Here is a 27,793-nt window from a genome sequence, read left to right as displayed (position 1 = left end):
TTGTTGTTATTCATTTTGCACTGTAACTCTCATGGAAAGGAGATGGGACGAATACTTTTTGGGGTGGGCAGTTCCCTCTGGGTGTACTCTGAATTCAGAGCCAGGTCAGCAGCCTCTGGGGCTTTCCAATGTCTCAGATCACAATAGACAAAACAATAATGTGGATGGTAAAAAGCTTGGGCGAGGCCTCAATCTAGAAGGCTCTAAAAAAAGTCAGTCTCCTAGGAGAATGCCTAAATAGTTTTTCTGAATTTCTAGGCAAGGTCCAGATTCAAAGCGTGACTTGAAAGCTTCAGTGCAAACAGGTCTCTAGGCCTGATTTCTTCTATTACACACCCTGTACCTTTAGATCTAAAGGACAAATTGGGTGACAGAGAACCCAAAGAGCAGCTGTTCCTATAACGGGACAACACAGGTCTGTCCAGTGTTTAGTTTTCAAGATGCTGTATAAAAGCATTGTAAGTTGCAACTGATGACAATGATGGATAAGGGAGTACAGTGAAATGAGACAATAAGGAATAAAAACTATATTGTACGATATGAAAATAATAAAGCAGGAATTGCTGTTTTTGGGAAGATAAAGGAGAAATAAATGATTTAAATATTGAATTGCTGACAGAATACAGGTTGAGACCAAGATGGGAGGAAGGTCATTAAATCCAAACATTGAAAGGGAAGCTGCAACTAACGTCAAACACCAGAGTCAATTCTTGTCAGAAAATACAGGCAACACTCAGCCCAGGAAAGGGTCACACTCTACAGCCAGTGCAAGCACACGCAAACCGCCTGACATCTGGGCCTGACTAATACTCAGTGTGAGCTAAACCCCCAAAATCATCTTCTTGGTATGTGGACATTTCAATTTACAGGAACAATCACAGAAAAGAAATACGGACCTGAAGGCAGTTCATATTATAACACAAAGGTGGGTTATTACCATGTCATTAAGATCCTTCTAAGAATCGAATAACTCTCTAAGTCAGAGTTCTCAACATTTTTCTGCCTCGACACACCTGAGGCATACAACAAACTATTAGTAAGCACAGCTCCTTCACTCTGGCAGCAACTCTCAACCAGCACACCACGCTCTGATCAGAGCCCGAGTCAGGAATCACAGCTCTGAACTAGTGTCTGACTGCTGGTACCAGAATCAGGTTTGAAAACTCATCCTTTGGCATTCTTTAAGTGCTTTGGTGAAGAAAGTTAGGAAGGCAGGATACCTTGTCACCTTGGCCCAGGTTCTCCGATTTAACCTCATATAAAGTTTTCCAGTTGGTGTTGCTCCCTCCTGTTCCTCCACCCTTTAGATCAGAGATGGAAACACCATCTAAGGCTTGTCCTTCTGAGTCAAACCTGAAAAATAAACAAAGAATGACAGGTACTTTAGATACTTATCAAATATACTACATGTTTCTATATGCCAGATACAGGCTATCCACTCCCCACCCAGCTTTCATAGGTCATGAGCACGTGGGCTGCAATTAGTATCATTCTATCTTAAGTCTACTGAAGAAACGGAATGACCTCTTACTATCTCAATTGCTTTGATGCCCCCCAGTGGTCAAGAAAGACAGTGCCAAAGTACCACAGAACTTTTTCTTAAATTAGCCTTGCATAGCAACACTGGCCTGAGGGCCCAAGGCCCCAAAACAGTAATTTGGAAAGTCAACAAAAAAGCAACAATGTAGAGCTCTGATACAGTTCTTTGGGCTACTGACACTCCTTGGGCAGCAGCTGTGTCATCATCACTGAAATGTAACAGTATAGAAAGTGACGGAGTCAACATATTATAACCACGTAGCAAAAAATGTTCCCATGGTGAAGGATCTTTTAAGCCTGATGTAGAGTCCAAAAGATTATGTAACCCGAAGTAATTCATTAGAAGATATTATCTGTTTTCTTGTAGATTTACCTTTTCAGTGAGATTTAAATTATGTCAATATTAAAAACTAATTTGTATGAAATTATTAAAATTGATTATACTTCTTGATCACATACCAGCTGATATGAAGGAAGGGGGCCAGGAAGAAAGTGGCTCAGGATCATACTTGTGACAGGAAGGAGTCAGTTTGAGATCACGCCAAAGTCATCCAAGAGGACGATAATTAAAAACTAACCACGTACAGAACAGGCTCCTTAAAAAGAGCCCATCTAACAGAATAGCTGCTGCCCTGAGCTGCAGACAACTGCCTTCTCACTCTGTCAGGTAAGCGGCTAAATCCATCACAGAGGCACAGCAAGGTCCATAAATCTGTTTCACCACCACTAGCTACACAAGTTTACGGTTTCAAAAACTCCAAGGAGACATTTGCCACCAAAGACAGCTCATCAGGAGTCAACAGAGCAAGGAGAGAGGCAGTGCTTCTCACAATAAAAATTTCACATTGTTATAACCAAGATCTAAACGTCCCCAATCCTTGCCTAGGTGGTGTGCGTGCACTGAACTTCTCTTTGATCAATGCCAAGTTATTTTCTTCTGGAGACAGCCATGTCTTTTACGTTAACCAGGATCACAGTCATTGACAAGTAAAATAGAAGACCTTAATGTGGGCACACAATTAACTTGAGGTCAAGCTCCAGAGGTTGAAAGAAAATCAAGCAATAAGGAAAAACCAAAGCTGTGGTTATTTCTGGTTAGACTATTAACAGGCCTTGCCTTATAATGGAATGCCAGTGACCAGAATAGTTAAATATAGAGACACGTGGACCATACGCATGAAGCTGTCTTAAGACTCAAACCGAAAGCGGGGCGGGGGGGCCGGCCCTGTGGCCGAGTCGTTAAGTTTGCGCACTCCACTTTGGCGGCCCCGAGTTTCCCTGGGCGCGGACATGGCACCGCATGTCAGGCCATGCTGAGGCGGTGTCCCACATGCCACAACTAGAAGGACCCACAACTAAAAATACACAACTATGTACTGGAGGGATTTGGGGGAGAAAAAGCAGAAACAAACAAAACAAAAAAAAGATTGGCAACAGTTGTTAGCTTAGGTGCCAATCTAAAAAAAAAATGAAAGTGGGGACATGGACATGTAACATGAGCTAATTCTTTAGTCACTTAAACCCTAAGACATTGCTCGAAACCGACACCCTTCCCTCTGTGACTACAGCTATACAAACTATTTAAGCTCAAGCTAGTTAAAGTGTTTTCCCTGACCGCATCCATTCTTGCATAGCATGTTTCAGTGTGAAGTGTCTTCTGAGGCAGAGTTTTAACACCCTAAAAAGCTAGATACAGTGAGGAGATTTTAACAGGCTCTCTTCATACCCTGTGTGCTTTGAGAATAACAATATAATGCCAACAAAAGCCCATTGTTCCCACTGCACTTTATCAGAGTCTGGAGAATACACACTAGAAGATGCGATCGGCACCAAAGACTGGACAGAACAAGAAAGCACTTTCCCTCCCAACACAGAGAAGCCCACAGCTTTACACCTAGCAAAGAAAGATGGCTTCAGCTGACAGTCCTTCAGCACAAAGCTGCTGAAGCCTGGCCTCACCCTGCTTCCGGCAGGATCGAGGTCAGCTTGCAGCACTTCCATTCGAATTGCCTCCTCTGACTCTGCAGGTTTGTCATGAGATTACAAGTTTGTCAGTTTAAAGGTTTTAAAGCCATCCTCTCAGAAGGCACGACGTCTCCAAGAAATACAGGAACTGCCCCATTCAGCACTGAAGCCCTCTGCTCAGCAGACAGCACACAAACTGATCATAAGAACCAATAAGAACCAAAAGAACCAGCTGTTCTCAAAGCCCAGGCTCAAAAAACCCCTTTGGTTAGCCCCATGGAACCTACCATCCACGGAGCTTGTAGGCCTCTGAGATGTCAGGATTCATAATGACCGTGCTCGAAGACAGCACAGAGAGGCTCCGTCCACCAAAATCAGAAACTCTGGCTCCTTTGATAGCCATCACGGGTTGTCTAGAACCATCAAACCTATCAGCCTGCATAACAACAAAAACACCAAATACAAAGAAGTGTCACTGCAGGAAGAACACAGAATATTTTTACAGAAAACAGTCAATAGTAGAGTGAATGCAATAAACGGTACATGGAATCTACACCAGATAACCTCACACACAAGAATCTGCTCAGAGACACATCACAACTGGTCTAGAGTTAAAAGAAAGAGCATTTCACTATGTAAAACTGACATAGCCAATCTCACAGAAGCAAATCAAATAAAGGATTTCAAATACTCCATACACAGCCCAATCCTTCATTAGGAAGGGTCTACATGGCCTATATGGCCAAAACCCCACAAATCACAGGACAAGACAACCACTTAAGAAGCTCTGCATGTCTCCGCCGTTCTGCACATGCTCTGACTGCTCAATTCAAGTACTTACATCTTCTCCCCACAGAGTAGTGGTCACCACTTTCCCTGAGGTGTCCATCAGATAGATATTTCTCTTAGAAACTTCTCTGTTGTTAGACTTCACTGTGATTTTAGTGGCATCTTCATAGCTCTTGCAGATCCCAATTATGTCTAAAATGTAGACACAATGTTTTAGCACGAGATGGTCAAGGATCCCATGATAGCATGACAAAGGCTGAACGGTAAGCATGTAAGTCTCACACCTCCCCTGCATGCTGCAAACAAAACCAATAATCACCACTCATTGCTCTCATATGGAAACTAACCTACAAGTGAGTCTTTAGGCTTGTTCTCCAGCTCACCAATCCCTGTGAAATCAAACTGAACTGTAGGTAAGTGATGGTCATCTTCACAGGGCATCACTGAAGTCTCATTATTGAAGGTCATCTCATAGTCATTTTTAACAGCTGTGAACTGTTTGTTAGCAATCTTCAGAGTGCCTTTAGAGAAATAATAGACCTGCAAAAGAGGCCAAGCCACGGAACATGGGATAAATTGGACAGAAAAATCCTTACCACCACCACACAGCTCTCCAAAGAACGAGAGTTCCCTCAACCTCATCCCCCACTCAACTGTTTCAGTTCTAGACTTGACACTACCATACCTTGTTCACGTCAAGAAGGGGAAAGAACTTGTCTGCTTGCTCATTGAAAGCAGTAGCTCTGATTTCACCCTGCAGACGCATGGAAGAGCAGGTTAGAATTGTGGTGTTCATCAAGTTTTACCAGTGAAAACCAGGACACTTTAGTGTCAAAACGACATTTTTAAAGCAGTAGCACAAACTCAAATGGGATCCATGAGAGGCTATGGACACTCCAGAAACACACATTTTACAGTCACATATTCAAGTTATTAACCCTGATGAAACAACGTAAGTTCAACTAGCTGATCCCATTATCATGCTTTATCAACCTCAAGTTAGAAACCTAAAAAAAACCCAACAAACCCAACAGTGAGTTTAACATTCTGACAATAAAAATAAAATGATTCTGAACACTGAGTGACACGACTGAAGCCCACAGCGAGGTGTGCTGCAGCACGATGATTCACCAGCTTCCCTCATGCTTGCGCTAAGTGGGGAATCACTTCATATTCAGGGGTCATTGCCACAAATGTTCTAACAAGTCATGTTTTCAGGGTGCTTGTGATTTGATTTTCACTTTTACTTTTCCATCAGTCAAAACGCTACAGATAGATAAAAAACTTAAATAAGCGGTTGAAATTTTAGCTAACTGACAGATCAGATCAATAATTTGGTAAAGAAAAATAGGTTCTGATATCGATTCTGCCAGCACACTGTCACAACATTTGGGGAGTTATTCCAGCTTCCAAAAACAAACCATTCATTTTTTTCCTGCCCTCTTACAGGTTTGAACAAACAGGAAATAGGCAGCAGTTTGAAAAGAAGGCTTGAAGTACATATTAGGAATTATAAACAAAACTAATGGACAGAGAAACAGCTAGCAAGACTGTCGAGATTCCACAACTTGGATTTCTTATCTCTTCATCATGGTTTGGTTTTAAGAAAAGCACATAGAGAGTGTGCACAGCCAAAATCCATCTTCCACAAAACCATTCCCTTATCAAGGTGGCTCCTGTGCGACTTCCACTGTTGCCCAAACCTCCACTTTTCTCATAAGCAGACATCACCTCCTGGGGCATCAACTAAGCCTGCCAGCAAGAAACCTCTGGTTTCCCCTGCCCATGAGGCTACTTATACATTTAGAAAACTAATTTCTACTGCTACAAATGCTTCAGTTTAAGACAAAGGATTTTATTTATGACCTTTAACCCTCGTTCCCAGACAGCATCAGAAGACTAAAAGAGAGGAAAAGCAACAATAACAGTCATGTTTCTTTTTGGTCTACTATCGTTTTCCACCTCCCAGGCGCGCACAGAGACGAGCCCTCTACTTCTCAGAGTCCACGACTCCTATCTCCCCACTTGACAAATACTCACACTTTCATCAACTAGTTCTATGGAGAAGAGCTTCCCTTCCCCCCGGGAGTTGCTCCAGGTGCGGATCTGACTTTTGTTGGTGACACGAGCACAAATAGTCCACCTGAAAACCAAACAGATTATATCAGTGTTTGGAGTCTCACTTGGGAAAGACTTGAAAAGTTCCCTTATCATCTTCTGAGACCCTCTCTTATCTTATGCATATTCCGTTTTTCAATGTAAGCTGTATTTTAATCCAGCTAATTAAAACTCCAAGATGACATGCAGGTTTGACAGTTTACAGAATAAGCAAATAGTAAAATATACAAGGTGATTTGACATGAACTCATTTTCCTGTCAAATAAGTAAATTTATAAACTCTCTTCTTTCTCCAAAAAGCATCACCAAGGCAACAATATCCTCTTAATGAAAGGTTCTAAGCTAGACAATGAAGTAACACCAGCAATTATATTTTCGGTTATGGGAACTGATATAGCTGGTGTCAAACTTCTGTCTCAAATCTGATACATATTGAATATAAATACGAGGTAATGGAACACGGTGTTGGCGAGCCATCACAGGAAAACACACAAAAGCAGTCTGACCTCAGACATAGGCCATTGAAAAAGGAGGCACAAGATCTGACATCCCATTCTGGTGTGCATCCTGAACGCAGGTGTTGGGCACATTAGTCACCTTACTTATAATTTTACAGGGGAACACATCTCCCCTACATGGCAAAGAACTGAATAAATAAAAACATATTGGAAAGAATTCTGAAGACCCCTCACGAATTTTCAACTGTTATTTTTCTTGCTGAGGAAGATTTGCCTTGAGCTAACATCTGTTGCCAATCTTCCTCTTTTTGCTGAGGAAGATTCACCCTGAGCTAACATCTGTTGCCAATCTTCCTCCTTTTTTTTTTTTTTTTTTAACGTGAGCCACCACCACAGCATGGCCACTGACTAATGGTGTAGGTCCATGCTGGAGAATCGAACCTAGGCCACTGAAGCAGAGTGTGCCAAACTTAACCACTAGGCTACCAGGGCTGGCCCTGTTAAATTAATTTTTAATGGAAAAAAGTCATATAAAAGAAATATCTGTTCAGGGTATATTAATGTGGTTAATACAAATAGGACAGATTCTTTTAGCCGACTAAATCACAGTAACAATTTTTAGCCTAAAAGTCGTCTATTTATAGGATGACAAGATGAAATGTCTTTTGAATTAGAATAAATATTTATTTTTACTCACAAGACTATCAACTGATTCTTTATGCATTAAATATTTTTCACTTCAAATTCTTTTGAAATGAATGAAACTCCACAGGCTATGGCAGATTGTTCTTTTTGCCATTCCTTTCTGATAAGAGAGTAAAGGTTGCCACAATCTGTACCCTCCTCCCTGCCACAGGAAAAAAAAAGAGGAAACCTATTTCATGTGTGATAACCTCGAAGTTCATATATAAATACCTCATATTATTTGGTAAGGACTTTCTGAACTTACTCTATGGAAGAACTCACTTGGATTGGTAAGGGGTGAGGCTGGCAATGGGCACCACTTTGGCCTGTGTTCCCCCAGAACTGTTCACTAGGCTGGCACCTCCAGCTTTTCCAAAAGTCTTTGAGGCACCATAAGCCTTAGATACAGTGGAACCTTTAAAAACAAACACAAAGGACAATCATTATTCTACTTAAATTTTACAGTAAGTTTTGCAGTAACTCTCAATTTATTGAGGTGTCATTGGTGAAATCATACAAAAAGAGAGGCAAAGTTTCTCCTTTTTAGTAATCAAGAGATATGGAGATCAAATAGAGACTGAAACAGGAGGCTAGAAAAGCAATCTAGAATGAAGGCTGGGCACGTACAAGTTCACTACTATATTTGCTGACTTAAGTCCTAAGGTCAAGTTAATAATGGTAATGAATCCGGATACTGCTCTTTCAGAGGTCCACCTTCTTAAACTTTTCTCTTGTATCAATGGGCAAGATAATGGGTCAGAGGAAGAAAATCAACCTCCATCAGTAAAACTGACGGCAAGTCACTAGCTGTGTAAGCAAGCAAGCAAAAGGAAAGGCTAGGAAGTAAGAAGGGACACAGTCGATGCGCCATCTGAGGTGAAGGATGCCTACCACAAATCTGTTACCTCAAAATACTCCTAGAAAACTCCCAGTTCTCAACTGATCTACAGGACTGAAAAATCTAGGGAGTGGGTTTAGGTGGGAGCAAAGGGCAAGAATCTGTTTTTGGTTTAAGACAGGTAGGTGGCTCACCACCGAGACCCCTTCTGCCTCCTTTATCCAAGCCTAAGCGGCTGCCCCACACTTGGAAAGAGCAGGTAATTAGAGCCTACAAGCACACGAACTCCTTTTTACATGCGCACCATTTCTGTAAAGCTTCAACCTCCAAATTCAGAAAATAGAGTTTAGTCCAATGATTTCATATCTCCTATAGCAAAACACTTCTTCTGAATGGAATTTGGCGAGAAACGTAAATCTCCCATTATTCAGCATTTATTTAGAGTTTCCACAGCATCTATCATACTATTCTTGATATTTGTAGCACTTAATAAAAAAATATACATAGATTGTGTCAGATCTTAAAATTTTCTATTGTAACTGGGGAGTCGAGAGAGACAACTACACACACAACGGTAATAATTACCTCAAGATTATGCAAGAAAGTACATGTGCTTTGTAGAATATACACGTGTGTGTGTGTATACCTAATATATAACATACAATTATATAAAACACACACATGCATCCAGTTTTCATGCGGCAGCTTCCCCTCAATACACATCCAGTCTTTTTTCTTTCACCCCCCAGTTGATGTGTGTTTAGAAAAATGTTAATTGATTTTTTAAAATAAATATTAATAAAAGCCAAAGACAGACAACCGGGAAAATAAATCTGTGGGAGGAAGAAGAGAATAACATACTATTTGTATTTCAGCCTAAGGAAGTCACTTTTAGATTATTTACCATTTTATTCCACCACCTCCCTTCAACAGTACATAAGTGGAGAGTTGTGTATAAATAGATCCACTCACAAAGGGAGGGAGGGAGGTAGAGAGATATTTCGAGATAGATAAAAACATCAAAGACCAATGGGGAAAAAGTCATATGTCCCGAGAGCTTCACAGAAACATTAGTGACGTCTTAACTTTCCTTTTCTTAGACTCTTAGCATTGAAAAATAGAAACTAATAGTGGAGGAGAGGAGAGGAGGGGGTGTATACGAGGCTGTAATAGAAAACAGGACCTCTAAAAATAAATCCAACCAATTCTACGAATCATAATTTTGAATGGTGGTTCCTAAAGCAAAGGACAGAAAGTAAACAAAATGATTCCATTACCGCCTCTCAGAACCTGCTGAGAGCAAGTTAAAAGAAACTCTCTCCCACCCGTGAGACCTCTGAGAAGCAGAACCTATGACCAATATAAATGATACTGTCTTCAAGTTAAGATAAAGACCCATGAGAGCCCAAAACGGAAATTTGGCGAGACAAGCCAAATGTAATAAGCGGATCCTAGAGAGTTAAAAGGCGAGAATTTAAAAGGTATGCAAACTCACAAAGTCAAGAGAGTGCAAAATCTAAGAAGTGAGAAACTACCACATAGACTATTAACAGAGAACACTTTATCATTCTGATAAAAAAGGGCATATTAAGTATCTTTAAAAGACTACCTTTAATCATTTCTTCAATCACATACTTTACAATAAGAATTGGAATTATGCTTTGCAAGAAGCAACTGTCAGGAATGGCATTTTGAAAACTCCCTTTAGTCCCAGATTAAATTTCACAACAAGATTCAAGAGGCTGACACACACAATGTGCACATGTCCTCACGTGGCGGTCTTACCCATTCCTGAGCTCCCATTCTGTGGCTGGGGCTTGCTGGTTGGCGGACTGGCTGCTGAGACTGGAGAAGGAACTACTTGCTGCTGCCCGTGTCCTGAGGATCCAAAGAGAAAGACCATTTTTGTGCAAATAATTTGGGTTAAAAGACTTAAACTTAAGTAGAAGAATTACTCTGACAAAGTATAAATTTTTGATTTTGTCAAAGGCTCTCATGGGTCAGGATTCATGCTGGGACGTTCGATTGCATGCAGTGAATTCGCTAGGGGTTCACTTTTGTTTTCATTACATAAAAGGCTGGCTGCATTCACCTTTCACCTGCTCATAATTGATAGCTTTCAGTTTTAATGAGGTTCTCCCCTAAAGCCTTGCCCATTTCTCCTGCATGAACCTGAAGTAAAGTCACTGGGCTGAATCTGTGACATTACCACTATTTCCATAGCAACAAATCGATGTCATCAACAGAACTGTGTGTTCCCGGCAGGATCTATCAGAAGAAAAAGCTGGGTGGTAAGAAAAACCTAAAAGCAGTTCAATTGTCTCTGAAGTGCTCCTGCTTCAAAGGAAAAGGAGACATTCAGAAAGGATTCTACCCTTTCCCTCCCAAACAAAGCAACCTTATTTTGCAACTGACAGTTGGTGGAAAATAAGAGTTGAAAGAACCTTAGGTACCGTGAAGTGCTAGTGAACTGTCACAGCAGGGAGATGAGAATAGGGTTCAGAAGCAGGTGTGTCAAGGAAACAGGAAGATTAAAAGGAAAGGAGGGGAAATGAACACGTCTCTCAAGCAGAGAATAAGAAATGCCATACCATTAGAGTATTCATTTGCCCCGCATCCTTTCTACAAATGTTTACGAAGTTGAAGAATGTTAAAATTGAAAAATACACCTAATTAAAAAAAATAATAGATTTATGGGATTTGATTTTGCCTCTGTGAATAGCACTACAAGTAGAAGTCAACCTAATCTGGACTGCTCACCAAGAGTGCTTGCAGTACACAAGTGCATCTCAAAAAATTTCCTAGAGTGCCTTAAGAACAAAACCGGCGAGCCTGCTGGAAAAGCTCCCTGCCTCCCACCTTGTCTCCACCTCGCCAATCGCTGGGTTAATCCCGCTGGGGCTTCCAAGGCCCTAACTCAAATGGGCATATTACACATCGATTTTATTTCCTTCTGTCAGTGTTACTGTTAACTGGTACAACTAAACAACAGTTAACTGTGCCATTAGAGTAAAATAAATTTAGCATAAAATTAAAAAGGTTAAACAGAATTGTGATTCTCCAGTTCTTCCTATGGAGACAAAAACTGAGAGACCTTATTTACATAGAAAAACAGCCTAGATTATCAACAATGAATTTTTGTGTTTACGTTTTAGCTTTCCCATTACTCCTGAATTTACAGTGTCGTATGAAATTGCATGGGAGAACTGCTCTTCTATGACAATGTGCCTTGTGACGGAACATTTTGAAATTCTACAGTACACCTTTCTATAAATCAGTAAGGAAAAGATTAGTTGCTCAGTAAACTCTCTTGGGGCTAAGTGGTTGGGAAAAAACCCCCTGCATTTTTACCTGCTTCATGAAATATATTCACAAAAATCAAAAGATTTAAACATTCAAAGATGGAACCATAAAAATCCCCAACTCCACCCTAGTCGCACCATCTCAAACACCTGAACTCTGCAGTCCTGCCTCGTCACCATGCCTGCATCTTGCTGAAGAGGACAGAGTCGTGGGATTGTGCTGGTCTCTTACATTTAATTTCTATCAAAATGTAAATAACCTGCATGAGGTACCGAGAACAATCAAATTCACAGGGACAGAAACTAGAAGAGTGGTTGCCAGGGACGGGCGGGAGGGGGAATGAGGAGCTAGTGTTTAATGGTCCAGAGTTTCCGTTTGGGATGACGAAAGAGCTCTGGAGGTGGATAGTGCTGATGGTCGCATAGCAATGCGAATGTACTTAATGCCACTGAACTACACGTTTAAAAATGGTTAAGATGTAAATTTCATGTTACGACTATTTTACCACAATTTAAAAAAACGTAACTTATCTATTTACCTATTCTAGGAGGAACATTTTTTGACATTTTAACATATGAATTAAAACCAATGTATTATAATTTCTTTTTAGTAGTACATATTACAATGGTACAGTCTTATTATAATCATTGGATTCTTACATTTAATGAAGTACACTGTATTTTTTTATATATATATACATATTTTTTTTTTTTAATTTTTTCTCCCCAAAGCCCCAGTGCATGGTTGTATATCCTAGTTGCAAGTCATTCTAGTTCTTCTACGTGAGCCACTGCCACAGTATGGCTACTGACAAACAGGTGGTATGGTTCCATAAACAGGAAACGAACACAGGCCACCAAAGCAGTGAGAGCACCGAACTTTAACCACTAGGGCATCAGGGCTGGCCTGAAGTAGGGTATATTTAACAAGACTTTAATTAGGCCCTATAATGGACATATTAACAATAGCTACCACTTTCTGAGTGCTTACTGTGCACCAGGTACAAGGTTAAGTGCATTATTCCATTTAATCTTCAGCCCTATTATATAGATAGCATTATTATATTCATTTAACAGATGAGAAAATTGAGTTAAAGAGGTCAAGTAACTTGCACAAAGTCACACAGCAAGGCAGAAGCTAGTCTTTTTTTTTTTTAAAGATTTAATTTTTTCCTTTTTCTCCCCAAAGCCCCCCAGTACATAGCTGTATATTCTTCGTCGTGGGTCCTTCTAGTTGTGGCATGTGGGACGCTGCCTCAGCATGGTTTGATGAGCAGTGCCATGTCTGTGCCCAGGATTCGAACCAACGAAACATTGGGCTGCCTGCAGCGGAGCGCACAAACTTAACCACTAGACCACGGGGCCAGCCCACAGAAGCTAGTCTTGAACCAAGTTTGTCTGACTAGAATAATCCATTTCACCACCACTTCATTAATTTTTAATTGTAAACAATCAATTCTGGCAAACGAAACTAGAGTTATAGAGAACATAATAACCACAATATCTGGTAGTCAGGAAAAGTTACTAATCCATTTACTAGGGCAATCCTTAACTCCTGTTTTGGACCACGTTCACCAATCTGGCACAAGAGACAGTCCAGAATCAAATGGATGACAAGGATCCTGGTACATTCTAAATAGCAACAACTGCCCTTCAATTTAATGCACTGCAACACAGCCACTGACCCCAAGACCTGGAAGAAATTAGCTCATAGCATAAATAAAAATCTCTCTAAAAATTAAAATTATATACCCCAAAGGAGTAATGCACAGACTCAACTGCTAATCTTCTATTTTATGCCACCTGCAAATCAAACCGTTCCAGTAAGATGGATCAAGGTCATAATTCTCAGACTCGTTTGCTCTACGCTAGCTTCATATCATTGGCTCTGATCCAGGAGGGGAAATAGGATATTTAAAAGCAAACTCTAGCTCCTCAAGTTACCTGCGCTCATACCTATCATTTTTATTATGATTATAATAGTAAGTGGTAAGTGAGTCACCAATTGAAAAAAATTAGCTAACAGACAATGGAGTATACAGAGTAACTAAAACTCAATTTCTGCTAGCAAATACGTTCTTAACAACTACAAAGAATATAAAGAAAAGCCAATCCAACAATTACAATTTCCTGCTGGCAGAAAATGGACAGAATTAGGCTGAAAAAGACTCCAAATGATATCTTTCAATAATGAGTAATACGAATAACTAAGTATTACGTAAGAAATTTAAGCGTAAGTAAAATACTACTGTTAGAAATAGTGTAGTTAAACAGAACTAACACACAAATTGACAAAAACAGATAGTGGCAAATATGGGAGATGTAAAATCATCCAATGCAATGTTATACAAAACATGAACTGCGTTTGAAGTTCTATTTCTCACATTTGAAAAATTCTGTAAGTATCTTTATTTAATGTGGTACTAGAACCATAAGACCGTTTGCACATTTTGGAATTCCTCTGCCTACTTCTGAACTGGATTTAGTCAACTGATCTTACTGGTCACCTGATATGTCACTGGTTCTGGGTTAGGTGCTGGGGGGATACAAATCTAACTTAGTTCTCTACCCAGTAATAACAGAGTTTCCTTGCTTCCACAATAGACAATTAGAAACCATTCTGTGAAATGACCTATAAGGCAGTAGTCACTGCAACAGAGCTATTTCCATGATGGTCCAGGTAACAATGTGTTATTGATCTGGTTACAATGAAATTCAATAGCACGTAATCCTGAGCAGTAAATCTTCTCTCATCCTTCTGCACTTTAACAGACCCTGAAGAAACGGAAGAGCCAGTGGAACTGAGTATTGAGACAAAAGAGTTCCAGAGTTCTGACCCTAAGCGATAACTATCTTTCAACCCTGTCATCTCCATCTTTATCTCAAATACTTTTGCCCCTGAAACACAAAAGATCCAAAGCAACCAATCAATTTAATACAACATAAAAAACATTAGAAATCTGGCCAAAGGTGATATAGTTGGGCACAATCATCTCTTTCTCGACCCTACTGCATCCAAAAATTTCATAGAGATGCTAAGCATTGCTTTTTCTTAGCTCTCCTTCCTAAAAGCTGAGAACAAGATAACCAATGTGCTCATTTTAACAAAGCTTTACTACTGCAAAATGAATGTAATGTTCCAATTTAATATTTTAGAACTTTATCTAAATAGACTTCAGCTTTCCTCTCCAATTTAAAGCACTGAATTACTATGTTTTGTGTAAGGAAAAATTAAAATCTAGAAGGTTCCATTTCTGGAAGAAGCATGGTCATGACCTAGGTCCAAATCTTCCCACTTCTCCTAAAAATCATACAGAGCAACAAAGGAAAATGAATACCCACCCCATACGCAAACATCCCACATACAGACTACATATTTAGTGAACTCCAGAGACAGAGAAAACCCACCAATTCCAAATTATGTGATTTAATAAAAAATTAAGACAGAAGCAGCATGGATGATTTAAATGTAAACACATGAAGTCGTGCAAGTACTAGAATAAAACATTGGTGAGTGCCTTACTAACTGTGGAGCGAGGAAGACCTTTCTATAACTACGGCTCAAAACCCCAAAGTCATAAAAAATATTGGAAAATTTAACTTAATAAAAACAAAAAAAGGAAACTGTGTACAGCAAAAAACACTACAAGCAAAGTCAAAAAGACTTTGTAACTCATATCAGAGACAAAGGACTAATCCTCCTACTTTTTAAAGACGTCTTAAAAACTGAGAAGAAAAAGATAAAGAATCTGGGAAAAAAATAGACAACACATCAGTCAGTTCACAGAGAACAATAAGCCGTTAAACATTTAAAACGATGCTCATTTTGCTCAGAATACATTCAGAACTACAATGAGATGCCAGTTTTCACTTATCAGATTGGTAAAAATTCAAAAGATTAACAACACAGTCTGTTGGCATAGCTGTGAAGAAACCATTATGTGTATGCATTGCTGGTGGGAATGCAAAACGATACTATCCTATGGAGAAGAATCCAACCATTTCTACCTACCACAGGTGCATTTATCCACTGATCCAGCAATCTCACTTCTGGCAGTCAGACCCCCTCTGCCCCTAGACGTGCATACGTATAAAAGTTATTCACTGCAGCATTGTTTTAACAGCTAGAGCATGGAAACAACGTGAGTGTCCATGAATGGTTAAATTATGGAACCGCCACACAACAGAACACTCTATAACCGTTTAAAAAAAACGAAAATGAAAAAGATCTCTAAGTATATACATGGAAATATCTCTCGCCTGAAATTTTCTTAAAAAGCAGGATAAAAGAGGCAAGAGAGTATACATAATATCCTGCCTTCTGTTGTAAGCAAAGTGGAGTATGAAATGAGAATATATAATATTTGTATTTGGTTATATTTGCATAAAGAAACACCTGAAGGATAAAAAGAAACCACTAATATTGGTTAACTACAGAGGGCAGGGGGGTAGGAACAGAGCAGGAGGCAGCAGGGGTAGGAATAAGACTTCTCTAAATAGAGAATTTTGTAGTTTTGATGTTTGAAATATGTAACTACATTATCTATTCAAAAACTAAAACAAAAAATTAATGTTTAAAAATAGATGTCTGATTATCTTAAATACATTTCAATTTTTAAAATTATGCAAATTTTAATGGCCAAGTACACCAACATCAAACAGAGATAACTTCTAATTATATATATGTAACATTCCTATAATAGACTCATTCACACAATCTATTAACTTAAATATAATTTTCATAATAGGCAAGAACTTTGACATGAAGGTTAATCTTCAAAGGTCTGGGTACAGTGGAAACATCTTCACCTGGAAATCAGGAATGAGTCCTTTCTTGAAGCAACTCACCTACTGTGAGACGTTTAGCAAGTCACTTCATCACCTCATTCATTTTTTCTTATGATTAAAACAATTGATTTCTAAAATAGTTCCTTCTATCTCTAAAGTTCTGTCATCGTGTTGAGGACTCTGCCAGGGTTCAGGCCTGAGCTTCTTAAACTCTCCTTTCTTTCCTTCCATTACTCCACTGAGGTGAAGGCTAGAACTGAGTCTCAGACAGGAAAATGTTAGACAGGATACAGTTTGCATCTAGCACAAAAATTATTGGGATCACCTCCATTTATTCTTATGCAAAAGTCCAACTAATATAAAATATTAAGAATAAATTGAAGAACTATGTTTGATAATTTTAAATTAAGACAGTGAATTAGTGTACTTCAGAGGGAACCACCTAAGCACCTTTTTCTGTTGGGAGCAATTGAGAGATTTTAATTTTAACAGGAACAGCTACTTCTCTGAGTTTTGTTTTTTTTCAGATCTACTTAATTTCCTACTGAGAAATCAATTAGGAAAGAGGAGGAAATAAACAGTGGAAAGCTTCAAATAAGTTGTCACATATACAACTTTCAGCATCTTTACAATGACCAGCTGAAAAACATTTTTAATTTTTTATCATTAAAAGTTAATTTAAACTATATATTTAATAAATTAAATTCAAACAAATTATTCAATGCATTTCCTTAAACATATATATTTCCCATAAATTGTATCAGAAAATTTTTCCAAATATTTGTGACTGACCATCATTCTTTCAGATTGAAATCAACACTGATCAGACAACAAAATTATCCAGTTTTCTGATTATTAGAAAAAATCAATCTGAAAATATTAAAAAATTTGAAAACATCCTTGTACATGTGTGTCCTGAAGAATATTTAAACTTGTAACAAAACAAGAATGTGTTTTATAGAAGAACTTAAATCTGACCAGTCATTTAAATTGTCATCTAATCTGATACTGACATCTTTTCTCCCATCTGGGCAGCAAGGAGAGGAGAGACGCAGGAGAGCTACATCCTCATCTTCCACAGTGTGAAGTCAATGAACAAATGTCTCAACTGAAAAGTCAAGAAAGAGCAGCATCAATGTGCAATTTAAAAGTATGGAGATAAATACAGAAGAAACAGCTGTAAGATGTGAAGCAGACTGCCTCTGGACAGGAGTCAGAGCTGCTAAAGAAGAGCAAGGCAGGGGAATGCTGTTTGGCTCAGTTTTGAAGTACACACTTGAAAAACTATTTGACTTTTAAAACTATGTATAGGATGAGATGGAATAACAGAGACCAGGTTTACCCTCCCACCTAAAATAACCAAAAAGAAGACAAAATACATGAAACAAATGGTTTTCAGGTCACTAGACATTAAGCAAAGAAGAACAGTCATCCCTGAGACAGAGGAAAGAAACAAGGTGGGCATGATTGCACCAGCTTACTGCCTTGAAGGTTTGCAAGCTGTGACACAGGTAGTGGGCCTGGAGGAACCCTGGAGGACATGGAGCTGAGAGTCTGGGGAGATCAAGACACCTAGCATTCTCAGGACAGAGTGCCAGAGAAGAGAGAGCTACACAGACAGAGAGAGACCTCCCGAGATCCGTGGAGGGTTTCCCTTCAGTAGTCAGCAGAGAACTGGTTGGCCCATGTGTGTGTGGAAACTGTCTGAGGTTGGAGAAAGAAAGAACCATCTGAGAGGATCAGAGGTAAGAGTGCCCAGTGCTTAAAACAAGCTAGAAACAGTACCTGTTTCTAACAGACAGAATGGAAAACCTCATATTCATGGGGCATTGAGTAGATGACCCTAACAGGTCTTGCCTCTGTATCAGGAATAACTAGACCTAGAATAAATGGCACTCTCTGATCTCATCCAGCAAATCTTAAAAGCAACAGCCTGAAAGAGCAAACTGTTTCCAAGTAACTTAAGTGTATCCTGGAAAAAACTCAAGAATAATTACAGGAATACAAGTTTCCAGCACCCAACAAGGTAAGAACCAAAATGTCTAACATTCAATCAAAGATTACTAGGCACACAAAGAAGCAGGAAAATACACTCGACAATGCAGAAGGGAAAAAAAAAGAATTAAAACAGACCAAGAACTGACACAGCCATTGTAATTAGCAGACAAGGATGTTAAAATAATTATTGTAATTGTACTCTGCATATTCTAAAAGCAGAGATATAGAGGATATAACAAAGACCAAAATCGAGCTTCTAAAGCTGAAAACTACAATGACTGAGACGAAAAATATACCAGGTGGGATTAACAGCAGATTGGACATGGCAGAAGATTAGGGAACCTGAATGCACAGGGATAGAAACTATCCAAAATGAAACACAGACAGAAAAAGAATTAGAAAAACCAAACAAGGCAAAAATAGCATCAATGAACAGTGGGACAACTTCAAGCAGCCTAGCATACATGTAATTGGAGACCCAAGGGTGTGGGGGAGATATTTAAGAAATAACGGCCCCATGGCCGAGTGGTTAAGTTCGTGTGCTCTGCTTCAGTGGCCCAGTGTTTCGTGGGTTTGTATCCTGGGCGTGGACATGACATCACTCATCAAGCCATGCTGAGGCGGTGTCCCACATAGCACAACCAGAAGGACTTAGAACTAGAATATACAACTATGTACTGGGAGGGGGGTTTGGGGGGAAGAAGAAGAAGAAAAAAAGATAGGCAACAGATGTTAGCTCAGGTTCCAATGCTTAAAAAAAGAAAAAAGTGACCTAAATTTGTCCAAATTTGATGAAAACTGTACAGACACAGATCCAAGAAGCTCAATGAACATCAAGACAAAAAACATGAAGAAAATGACTCCAAGTTACATCATAATCAAGTTGCTCAAAATTAATAATGAGAAAAATTTTAAAGTAGAAAAACTCTTAAGAACAGAGAACAAAAATAATGATAATAGCAGAGTTGTCTTGGGGTAACAGTGCATGCAAGATGACATCTTCCAAGTAGTGAAAGAAGAAAACCATCTACCTAGAATTCTATGCCTAGCAAAAATATCTTCAGAACCGAAGGCAAAATATTTTTCAGGCGTACAAAAGCTGAAAGAATTCATCACCCACAGAACTTCACTACAACAAATGCTAAATGACACCAGTTGGAAATATGGATCTAGACAAAGGAATAAAGAGCACCAGAAATGGCAACTACATGTAAATACATAAGATTTTTTTCTTATTATTTAAATCTCTTTAAAAGATAATTGGCTATTTAAGCAAAAACAATAACAAGGTATTGTGGGGTTTATAACAGGTAAAATGTATGACAACCATAGTACAAAGACCAGGAGGGGAGAAAAGCAAGTAGGATTATTACACTATGTGTGAAGTGGTATAATGCCTCTCAAAGGTAGACCTTGGTAAGTTAAAGTGCATACAACAAACCTTAAAGCAGCCACTAGAACAGCAAATAAGGGTGACAATTAATAAGCCAACAAAGGAGACAAAAGGAATCACAAAAAATATTCACTCCAAAAGAAGTGAGAAAAGAAAAAGGGGGAAAAAACCAGATGAGACAAATAAAAAACAGCAAGATGATAGACTTAAACCTAACCATATCAATAACTATATTAAATGTAAACGGTCTAAACACCCCAATAAAAAGGTAGAAATTATCAAGTTGAATAAAAGAGCAAGACCCACCTATATACTGCTTACAAGAAATACGTATTTGATATAGAGACATAAATAGGTTAAAAGTGAAAGGATGGAAAAGTTACACTAAGCTAATGTTAATTAAAAGAAAACTGAAGTAGCTATATTAATAGCAAAGTAGATTTCAAAGCACAGAATTTCATCAGTGATAAAATCATTTCATAATGATAAAGGAGTCGATTCATTAAGAGGACATAATAATCCTAAACGCTTATGCAATTAATAACAGAGCTTCAAAATACATGAAGCAAAACCTAATATAACTGCAAGGAAAAATAGAGAAATTCACAATTATAGTCAGAGATTTCAATATCCCTGTCTCAATAATTGAGAGAGGAAGTAAATAGAAAATCAGTACAGATATAAAAGACTTGAACAATACTATCAACTTGACCAAACTGACATTTATAGAACACTGTCCCCAACCAGAGAATACACATTCTTCTCAAGTACAGAATTTACCAAGAGAAATCATAATCTAGGACAAGAAAATAAGAGGATTCAAGTCATACAATATATGATATTTGACAATACTGGAACTAAATTAGATACCAATAACACAAAGATCTCTGGAAAACCTCTAAATATTTGAAAAACAAAATACACTTCAAAATAACATAATGTCAAAGAAGAAATTAAAAGGGAAATTAGAAAGTATTTTGAATGGAATAAAACTTAAAAACATAACATCAGAATTTGCTGGATGCTGTTAAAGCAGTGATTAGGGGTAAATTTACAACCTTTAGCCTCTAACTTTAGAAAAGAAGAAAGGTCTCAAATCAATGAATTTAGCATCCACAAAAAGAAACAAGAAAAAGAATATATTGAACCTAAAGTAGACAGAAGAAAAGAAATACTAAAGACCAAAGCATAAATCAATAATATAGAAAATATACAAAGAGAAAAATCAATGAAACCAAAAGCTAGCTCTTTGAAAGATCAATAAAATTGATAAACCTCTAGTTAGACTGATCAGGAAAAAGAGAACACAAATTACCAATACCAGGTATGAGAGAGGTGACATCAACACAGATCCTACAGACACTAAAAGGGTAATAAGGGAATATTGTACTTATTTTATCCAATCTGATAATTTCTGCTTTTTTTTTGTTTTGAGGAAGATTAGCCTTGAGCTAACATCTGTGCCCATATTCCTCTATTTTATATGTGGGACACCTGCACAGTATGGCTTGATAAGTGATGCGTAGGTCCATGCCTGGGATCTGAACTGGCAAACCCTAGGTTGCTGAAGCGGAGCGGATGAACTTAAAAAAAAAAAAAAAATGAAAGTGAACCTCAAAAAAAAAAAAGGAAAAAAGAAAGTGATCACACATGCACAGGCAAAGGCTCAGAGAAGACCTTAAATTCATACCTGAGGCTGATCCTCAGCACAGAGACAAATTAATCTAATTGAGCCCAAGGAGGGGGTGGTGAAAACCTCCAGTTTATAGCCAGTTGGTCAGAAGTACAGGTAACTCGCTGGACGTTCCCCTGCTATTTGAGGTGTGGGTGTGCTGGGGGCAGTCTCGTGAGACTGAGCCCTTACCCTGTGGGATGTGATGCTAACTCCAGGCAGACAGTGTCAGAACTAAACTGAATTGTAGGACATACAGCTGGTGCCCACAGAGAATCTGAGAATTGTTTAGTGTGGCGGAAAAGGTCCCACACTTCTGGTCAAAGAAGAGCCAGAAGTATGACTGTTGTATGTAGAAAAAACAGAGCAAAGGGAGAGGAGAAGGATCCAAGATGGCGCCGTGAGTAGTCCTCTTTGTCTCTCCCCCCTCGAGTCTACAATTATTTGGACACTTATCGCTTAACAAAGGATATCCAGACAGCATCTCAGGATGTCTGAGAGACCCACGCGACTATACATCGGAAGGCGGATGGACTTTCCTCCAGGAGGATGTGGAAATAGGTGAAAACTCTCCGACCCCAACTGAACAGCCTAGTACCCGCAAGCGGCTTTCTTCCAACGGACACCCCCAGATCAACACACATCTAGGGCAGGAGCGAGCACACAACAGAGGAGCGACGGTGGAAACAGGTGACCAGAACCCTACCTAAACCCCCCGCAATTACTCCTAAACGCAGAGGGAAACTCTAGAGTTACACACCTGAGCCCGCGGGGAGATCCCGCCTAGTGTTCACGGTGCCCGGAGGGTCCCAGAGAGAATCGCTGAGGGTACTGAGGTCCGCCGGCTGCCACTGCCTGCACGGTGGGGCTAGGGATTGCCGGAGATCTCGGAGTGGACTGGGGCTGGGGAAAGCTCCAGAGGCCGACTCCACGCCCCGGAGGGGAAGCTCCAGAGTTCCGCCCGGGCAGCAGACAAAACTCTCTGTCTGCCATTAGTGGAGGGGCCACGCCCAGCATTCACAACTCTGGGAAAGTCCCGGAGAGAATCCCAGAGGGCGGGGCGACCCCCAGCTGCCGTTGCCCGCCCCGTGGGGCTAGGGATTGCCGGAGATCTCAGAGAGGACTGGGGCTGGGTGAAGCTCCAGGGTTCTGTCCAGGCTGCAGTCAAAACTCTCTGTCTGCCATTAGCGGAGGGCCCAGGCCCAGCATCCACAACTCCGGGAAAGTCCCGGAGAGAATCCCAGAGGGCGAGGTGACCTCCAGCTGCCGTTGCCTGCCCAGTGGGGCTAGGGATTGCCGGAGATCTCGGAGAGGACTGGGGCTGGGTGAAGCTCCAGAGGCCAGCTCCGCGGCCCGGAGGGGAAGCTCCAGAGTTCTGCCTGGGCAGCAGACAAAACTCTCTGTCTGCTATTAGCGGAGGGGCCACGCCCAGCATCCACAAAACCAGGAGGGTCCCGGAGAGAATATCAGGCAGGGCAGCAGCTGACCAGCTACCACTGAAATCAGGATCTCCGGCTATCCCCCAAGACAGGGCAAAGGGCTCCCTGAGTTCCTGGGGAACAGGACTGGGGCTGGGTAGAGTTCCAGCGACCCAGCTCCGTAGCCTAGGGGGAAACCCTACAGGCTCACAGCAGCCTCAGGGAAAGCCTCTGCACAGCACAAGTAGAAAGCACCCATCCGGCAGCCACAAGGCTGGAAGACACCGGGACAAAAGTAGCACAGCTAGGTGAACTAACCACAGACTGTAGAAGATGCCAATAGCTCTCCTGCGACCCATAGTGGACAAGTGAGATTTTTGTGGGTGCCGACAGTGACGGAGCAACAAATATAAGTGATCCTACCCCTGGCCGCTGGAAAAGCCCATAACACCGTTGCAGACCCCAAGGAGGGAGAACGTCTAGGTGGGCTGCAACAGTAGGCACCAGCAGCCTGAAGCCCCCCTGTGACGGCCCCCACGGCAGAGGAGGGAATCCAAAGGACCACTGTGACTACGAGGAGGGGCCCAGGCCCAGTTAGCAACTGCGGATAGAGTTCCCAGTTGGTGCAGTATAAACAGCTGCTCCCCCACCGCAGCAGAAGAAACAAGTGAAAGGAGCAACTAAACTCTATCTCTATGCGGAGGCACAAATCAACAACATCAAGCAATATGAAAAAATACATTAAATCTCCAGAACAGAAGGAAAATAACAAATACACAGAAAACAATCCCAAAGAAAATGAGATATATAACCTAAATGATGATGACTTCAAAACAGCCATCATTAAAATACTCACTGAGTTAAGAGAGAATTCTGACCGACAACTCAACGAGTTCAGGAGCTATGTCACAAAAGAGTTTGATACGATAAAGAAGAACCAAACAGAAATATTGGAAATGAAGAACACAATAGAGGAGATTAAGAAAAATCTAGATGCACTGAACAGTAGGGCCGATAATATGGAGGAAAGAATTAGCAATTTGGAAGATGGCAATATAGAATTGCTGCAGGCAGAGGAGGAGAGAGAAGTAAGACTAAAAAGAAACGAAGAAATTCTCCGAGAATTATCAGACACAATTAGGAGATGCAACGTAAGGATTATAGGTATACCAGAGGGAGAAGAGAAGGAGAAAGGGGCAGAAAGTCTATTCAAAGAAATAATGGCTGAGAACTTCCCAAATCTGGTGAGAGAGATGCATCTTCAGGTGACAGAAGCCAATACATCTCCAAACTTTATCAATGCAAGAAGACCAACTCCACGGCATATAGTAGTGAAGCTAGCAAAAGTCAAAGACAAGGAGAAAATACTAAGGACAGCCAGGTAAAAGAAACTAACCTACAAAGGAACCCCCATCAGGCTATCAGCAGATTTCTCAGCAGAAACTTTACAGGCTAGAAGAGAGTGGAATGATATATTCAAAAACCTGAAGGACAAAAATCTACAGCCGAGAATTCTCTACCCAGCGAAAATATCCTTCAAATACGATGGAGAAATAAAAACTTTCCCAGATAAACAAAAATTAAGGGAGTTCATTGCCACAAAACCTCCTCTTCAGGAAATCCTCAGGAAAACCCTCATTCCTGAAAAATCCAAAAAAGGAAAGGGGCTACAAAACCAAGAGCAGAGGAGATAAGTAGAAGGACAACAACAGAGAGCAGCAGCTCTTCATCAGAACAGATTAAACCATGGGACGAGAAACAAAGGAAATTGAAGAAAACCGGAAAACAAGACACAAAATGGTAGTGGTAGGCCCCCACATCTCAAAAATCACTCTAAATGTAAATGGATTGAACTCCCCAATCAAAAGACACAGAGTGGCAGGATGGATCAAAGAACAAGACCCAACAATATGCTGCCTCCAGGAAACACACCTCAGCCCCAAAGACAAACACAGACTCAGAGTGAAGGGATGGAGAACAATACTCCAAGCTAATAATGAACAAAAGAAAGCAGGTGTCGCTATACTAATATCAGACAAGGTAGATTTCAAAGCAAAACAGATAAAGAAAGACAAAGAGGGACAGTATATAATGATAAAAGGGACTCTCCACCAAGAAGACATAACACTTATAAATATATATGCACCCAACACAGGAGCACCAAAATTTGTAAAGCAACTCTTAACAGAACTAAAAGAAGACATCAACAACAATACAATAATAGTAGGGGACCTCAACACACCATTAACACCAATGGACAGAACATCCAGACAGAAAATCAACAAGGAAATAATAGAATTAAATGAAAAATTAGACCAGATGGACTTAGTAGATATATATAGAACACTTCATCCAAAAACAGCAGGTTATACATTCTTCTCAAGTGCACATGGAACATTCTCAAGGATTGACCATATTTTGGGAAACAAAGCAAACATCAATAAATACAAGAGAGTTGAAATAATATCAAGTATCTTTTCTGATCATAATGCTATGAAACTAGAAATCAACTACAAGAAAAAAGCAGAGAAAGGTGCAAAAATGTGGAGACTAAACAACACGCTTCTGAACAAACAATGGATCATTGAAGAAATTAAAGAAGAAATCAAATATTATCTGGAGACAAATGAAAATGAGAACACGACATACCAAATCATTTGGGATGCAGCAAAAGCAGTCCTAAGAGGGAAATTCATCGCAATACAGGCTCACCTCACTAAACAAGAAAAAGCTCACGTAAGCAACCTCAAACGACACCTAACAGAACTAGAAAAAGAAGAACAAACAAAGCCCAGAGTTAGTAGAAGGAGGGAAATAATAAAAATAAGAGCAGAAATAAATGATATTGAAACAAAAAAGACAATAGAAAGGATCAATGAAACAAAGAGTTGGTTCTTCGAAAGAATTAACAAAATTGACAAACCTTTAGCCAGACTCACCAAGAAAAGAAGAGAGAAATCGCAAATAAATAAAATTAGGAATGAGAGAGGAGAAATCACAACAGATACCAATGAAATTCAAGAGATCATAAGAGAATACTATGAAAAACTATATGCCAACAAATTGAACTACCTGGAAGAGATGGACAAATTCCTAGACTCCTACAATCTCCCCAAACTGAATCAGGAAGAAATGGAGAATCTGAATAGGCCAATCACAAGTAAGGAAATAGAAACGGTAATCAAAAACCTCCCCAAAAATAAGAGTCCAGGACTGGACGGCTTCTCTGGAGAATTCTACCAAACATTCAAAGAAGACTTAATACCTATTCTTCTCAAACTGTTCCAGAAAATTGAGAAAGACGGAGTACTCCCTAACACATTCTATGAAGCCAACATCACTCTGATCCCCAAACCTGACAAGGACAACACAAAGAAGGAGAACTACAGGCCGATATCACTGATGAACATAGATGCAAAAATCCTCAACAAAATTTCGGCAAACCGAATACAGCAATACATCAAAAAGATTATACACCATGATCAAGTGGGATTTATACCAGGGACACAGGGATGGTTCAACATCCGCAAGTCAATCAACGTGATACACTACATCAACAAAATGAAAAACAAAAACCACATGATCATCTCAATAGATGCAGAGAAAGCATTCGACAAGATCCAACACCCATTTATGATAAAAACCCTCAATAAAATGGGTATAGAAGGAAAGTACCTCAACGTAATAAAGGCCATATATGACAGACCCACAGCCAACATCATACTCAATGGACAAAAACTGAAAGCCATCCCTCTGAGGACAGGAACAAGACAAGGGTGCCCACTTTCACCACTCCTATTCAACATAGTACTGGAGGTGCTGGCCAGAGCAATTCGGCAGGAAAAAGAAATAAAAGGAATCCAAATAGGTAACGAAGAAGTAAAACTCTCGCTGTTTGCAGACGACATGATCTTATATATAGAAAACCCCAAAGAATCCATAGAAAAACTATTAGAAATAATCAATAACTACAGCAAAGTAGCAGGGTATAAAATTAACGTGCATAAATCAGTAGCATTTCTATACACTAACAATGAACTAACAGAAAAAGAACTCAAGAACTCAATCCCATTCACAATCGCAACGAAAAGAATAAAATACCTTGGGATAAACTTAACCAAGGAAGTGAAGGATCTATACAATGAAAACTACAAGACTTTCTTGAAAGAAATTGATGATGACATAAAGAGATGGAAAGACATTCCATGCACATGGATTGGAAGAATAAACATAGTTAAAATGTCCATACTACCTAAAGCAATCTACAGATTCAATGCTATCCCAATCAGAATCCCAAGAACATTCTTCACAGAAATTGAACAAACAATCCTAAAATTCATATGGGGCAACAAAAGACCGCGAATTGCTAAAGCAATTCTGAGCAAGAAAAACAAAGCCGGCGGAATCACAATCCCCGATTTCAAAACATACCACAAAGCTACAGTGATCAAAACAGCATGCTACTGGTACAAAAACAGGTCCACAGATCAATGGAACAGAATTGAAAGCCCAGAGATAAAACCACACATCTATGGACAGCTAATCTTCGACAAAGGAGCAGAGGGCCTACAATGGAGAAAAGAAAGTCTCTTCAACAAACGGTGCTGGGAAAACTGGACAGCCACATGCAAAAGATTGAAAATTGACCATTCTTTTTCACCACACACCAAAATAAACTCAAAATGGATCAAAGACCTAAAGATTAGGCCTGAGACAAGAAGTCTTTTGGAAGAGAATATAGGCAGTACACTCTTTGACATCAGTTTCAAAAGAATCTTTTCGGACACTATAACTCCTCAGTTGAGGGAAACAATAGAAAGAATAAACAAAT

At 39.8% G+C, this 27,793-nt stretch overlaps 1 protein-coding gene across 1 annotated transcript in view; it reads right to left on the bottom strand.

The window, feature by feature from the left end:
• The window catches only part of RPA1 (replication protein A1), a 63,589-nt gene that overhangs the window by 8,167 nt on the left and 27,629 nt on the right, over window positions 1-27,793 (bottom strand). Inside the window, exons 6-13 of the mRNA XM_023653219.2 lie at window positions 10,177-10,269; window positions 7,836-7,968; window positions 6,334-6,436; window positions 4,979-5,047; window positions 4,641-4,833; window positions 4,346-4,485; window positions 3,792-3,940; window positions 1,221-1,353 (exon numbers count right to left, since the gene is read on the bottom strand). Coding sequence (XP_023508987.1) covers window positions 1,221-1,353; window positions 3,792-3,940; window positions 4,346-4,485; window positions 4,641-4,833; window positions 4,979-5,047; window positions 6,334-6,436; window positions 7,836-7,968; window positions 10,177-10,269 — 1,013 coding nt within the window. The remainder of the gene's footprint in view (window positions 1-1,220; window positions 1,354-3,791; window positions 3,941-4,345; window positions 4,486-4,640; window positions 4,834-4,978; window positions 5,048-6,333; window positions 6,437-7,835; window positions 7,969-10,176; window positions 10,270-27,793) is intronic.

The sequence above is a fragment of the Equus caballus genome, chromosome 11 (assembly GCF_041296265.1).
Source record: "Equus caballus isolate H_3958 breed thoroughbred chromosome 11, TB-T2T, whole genome shotgun sequence".
Lineage (NCBI taxonomy): Eukaryota > Metazoa > Chordata > Mammalia > Perissodactyla > Equidae > Equus > Equus caballus.
The sequence above is the reverse complement of the archived record's forward strand: the minus strand, read 5'-3'. Positions and strand labels throughout refer to the sequence as shown.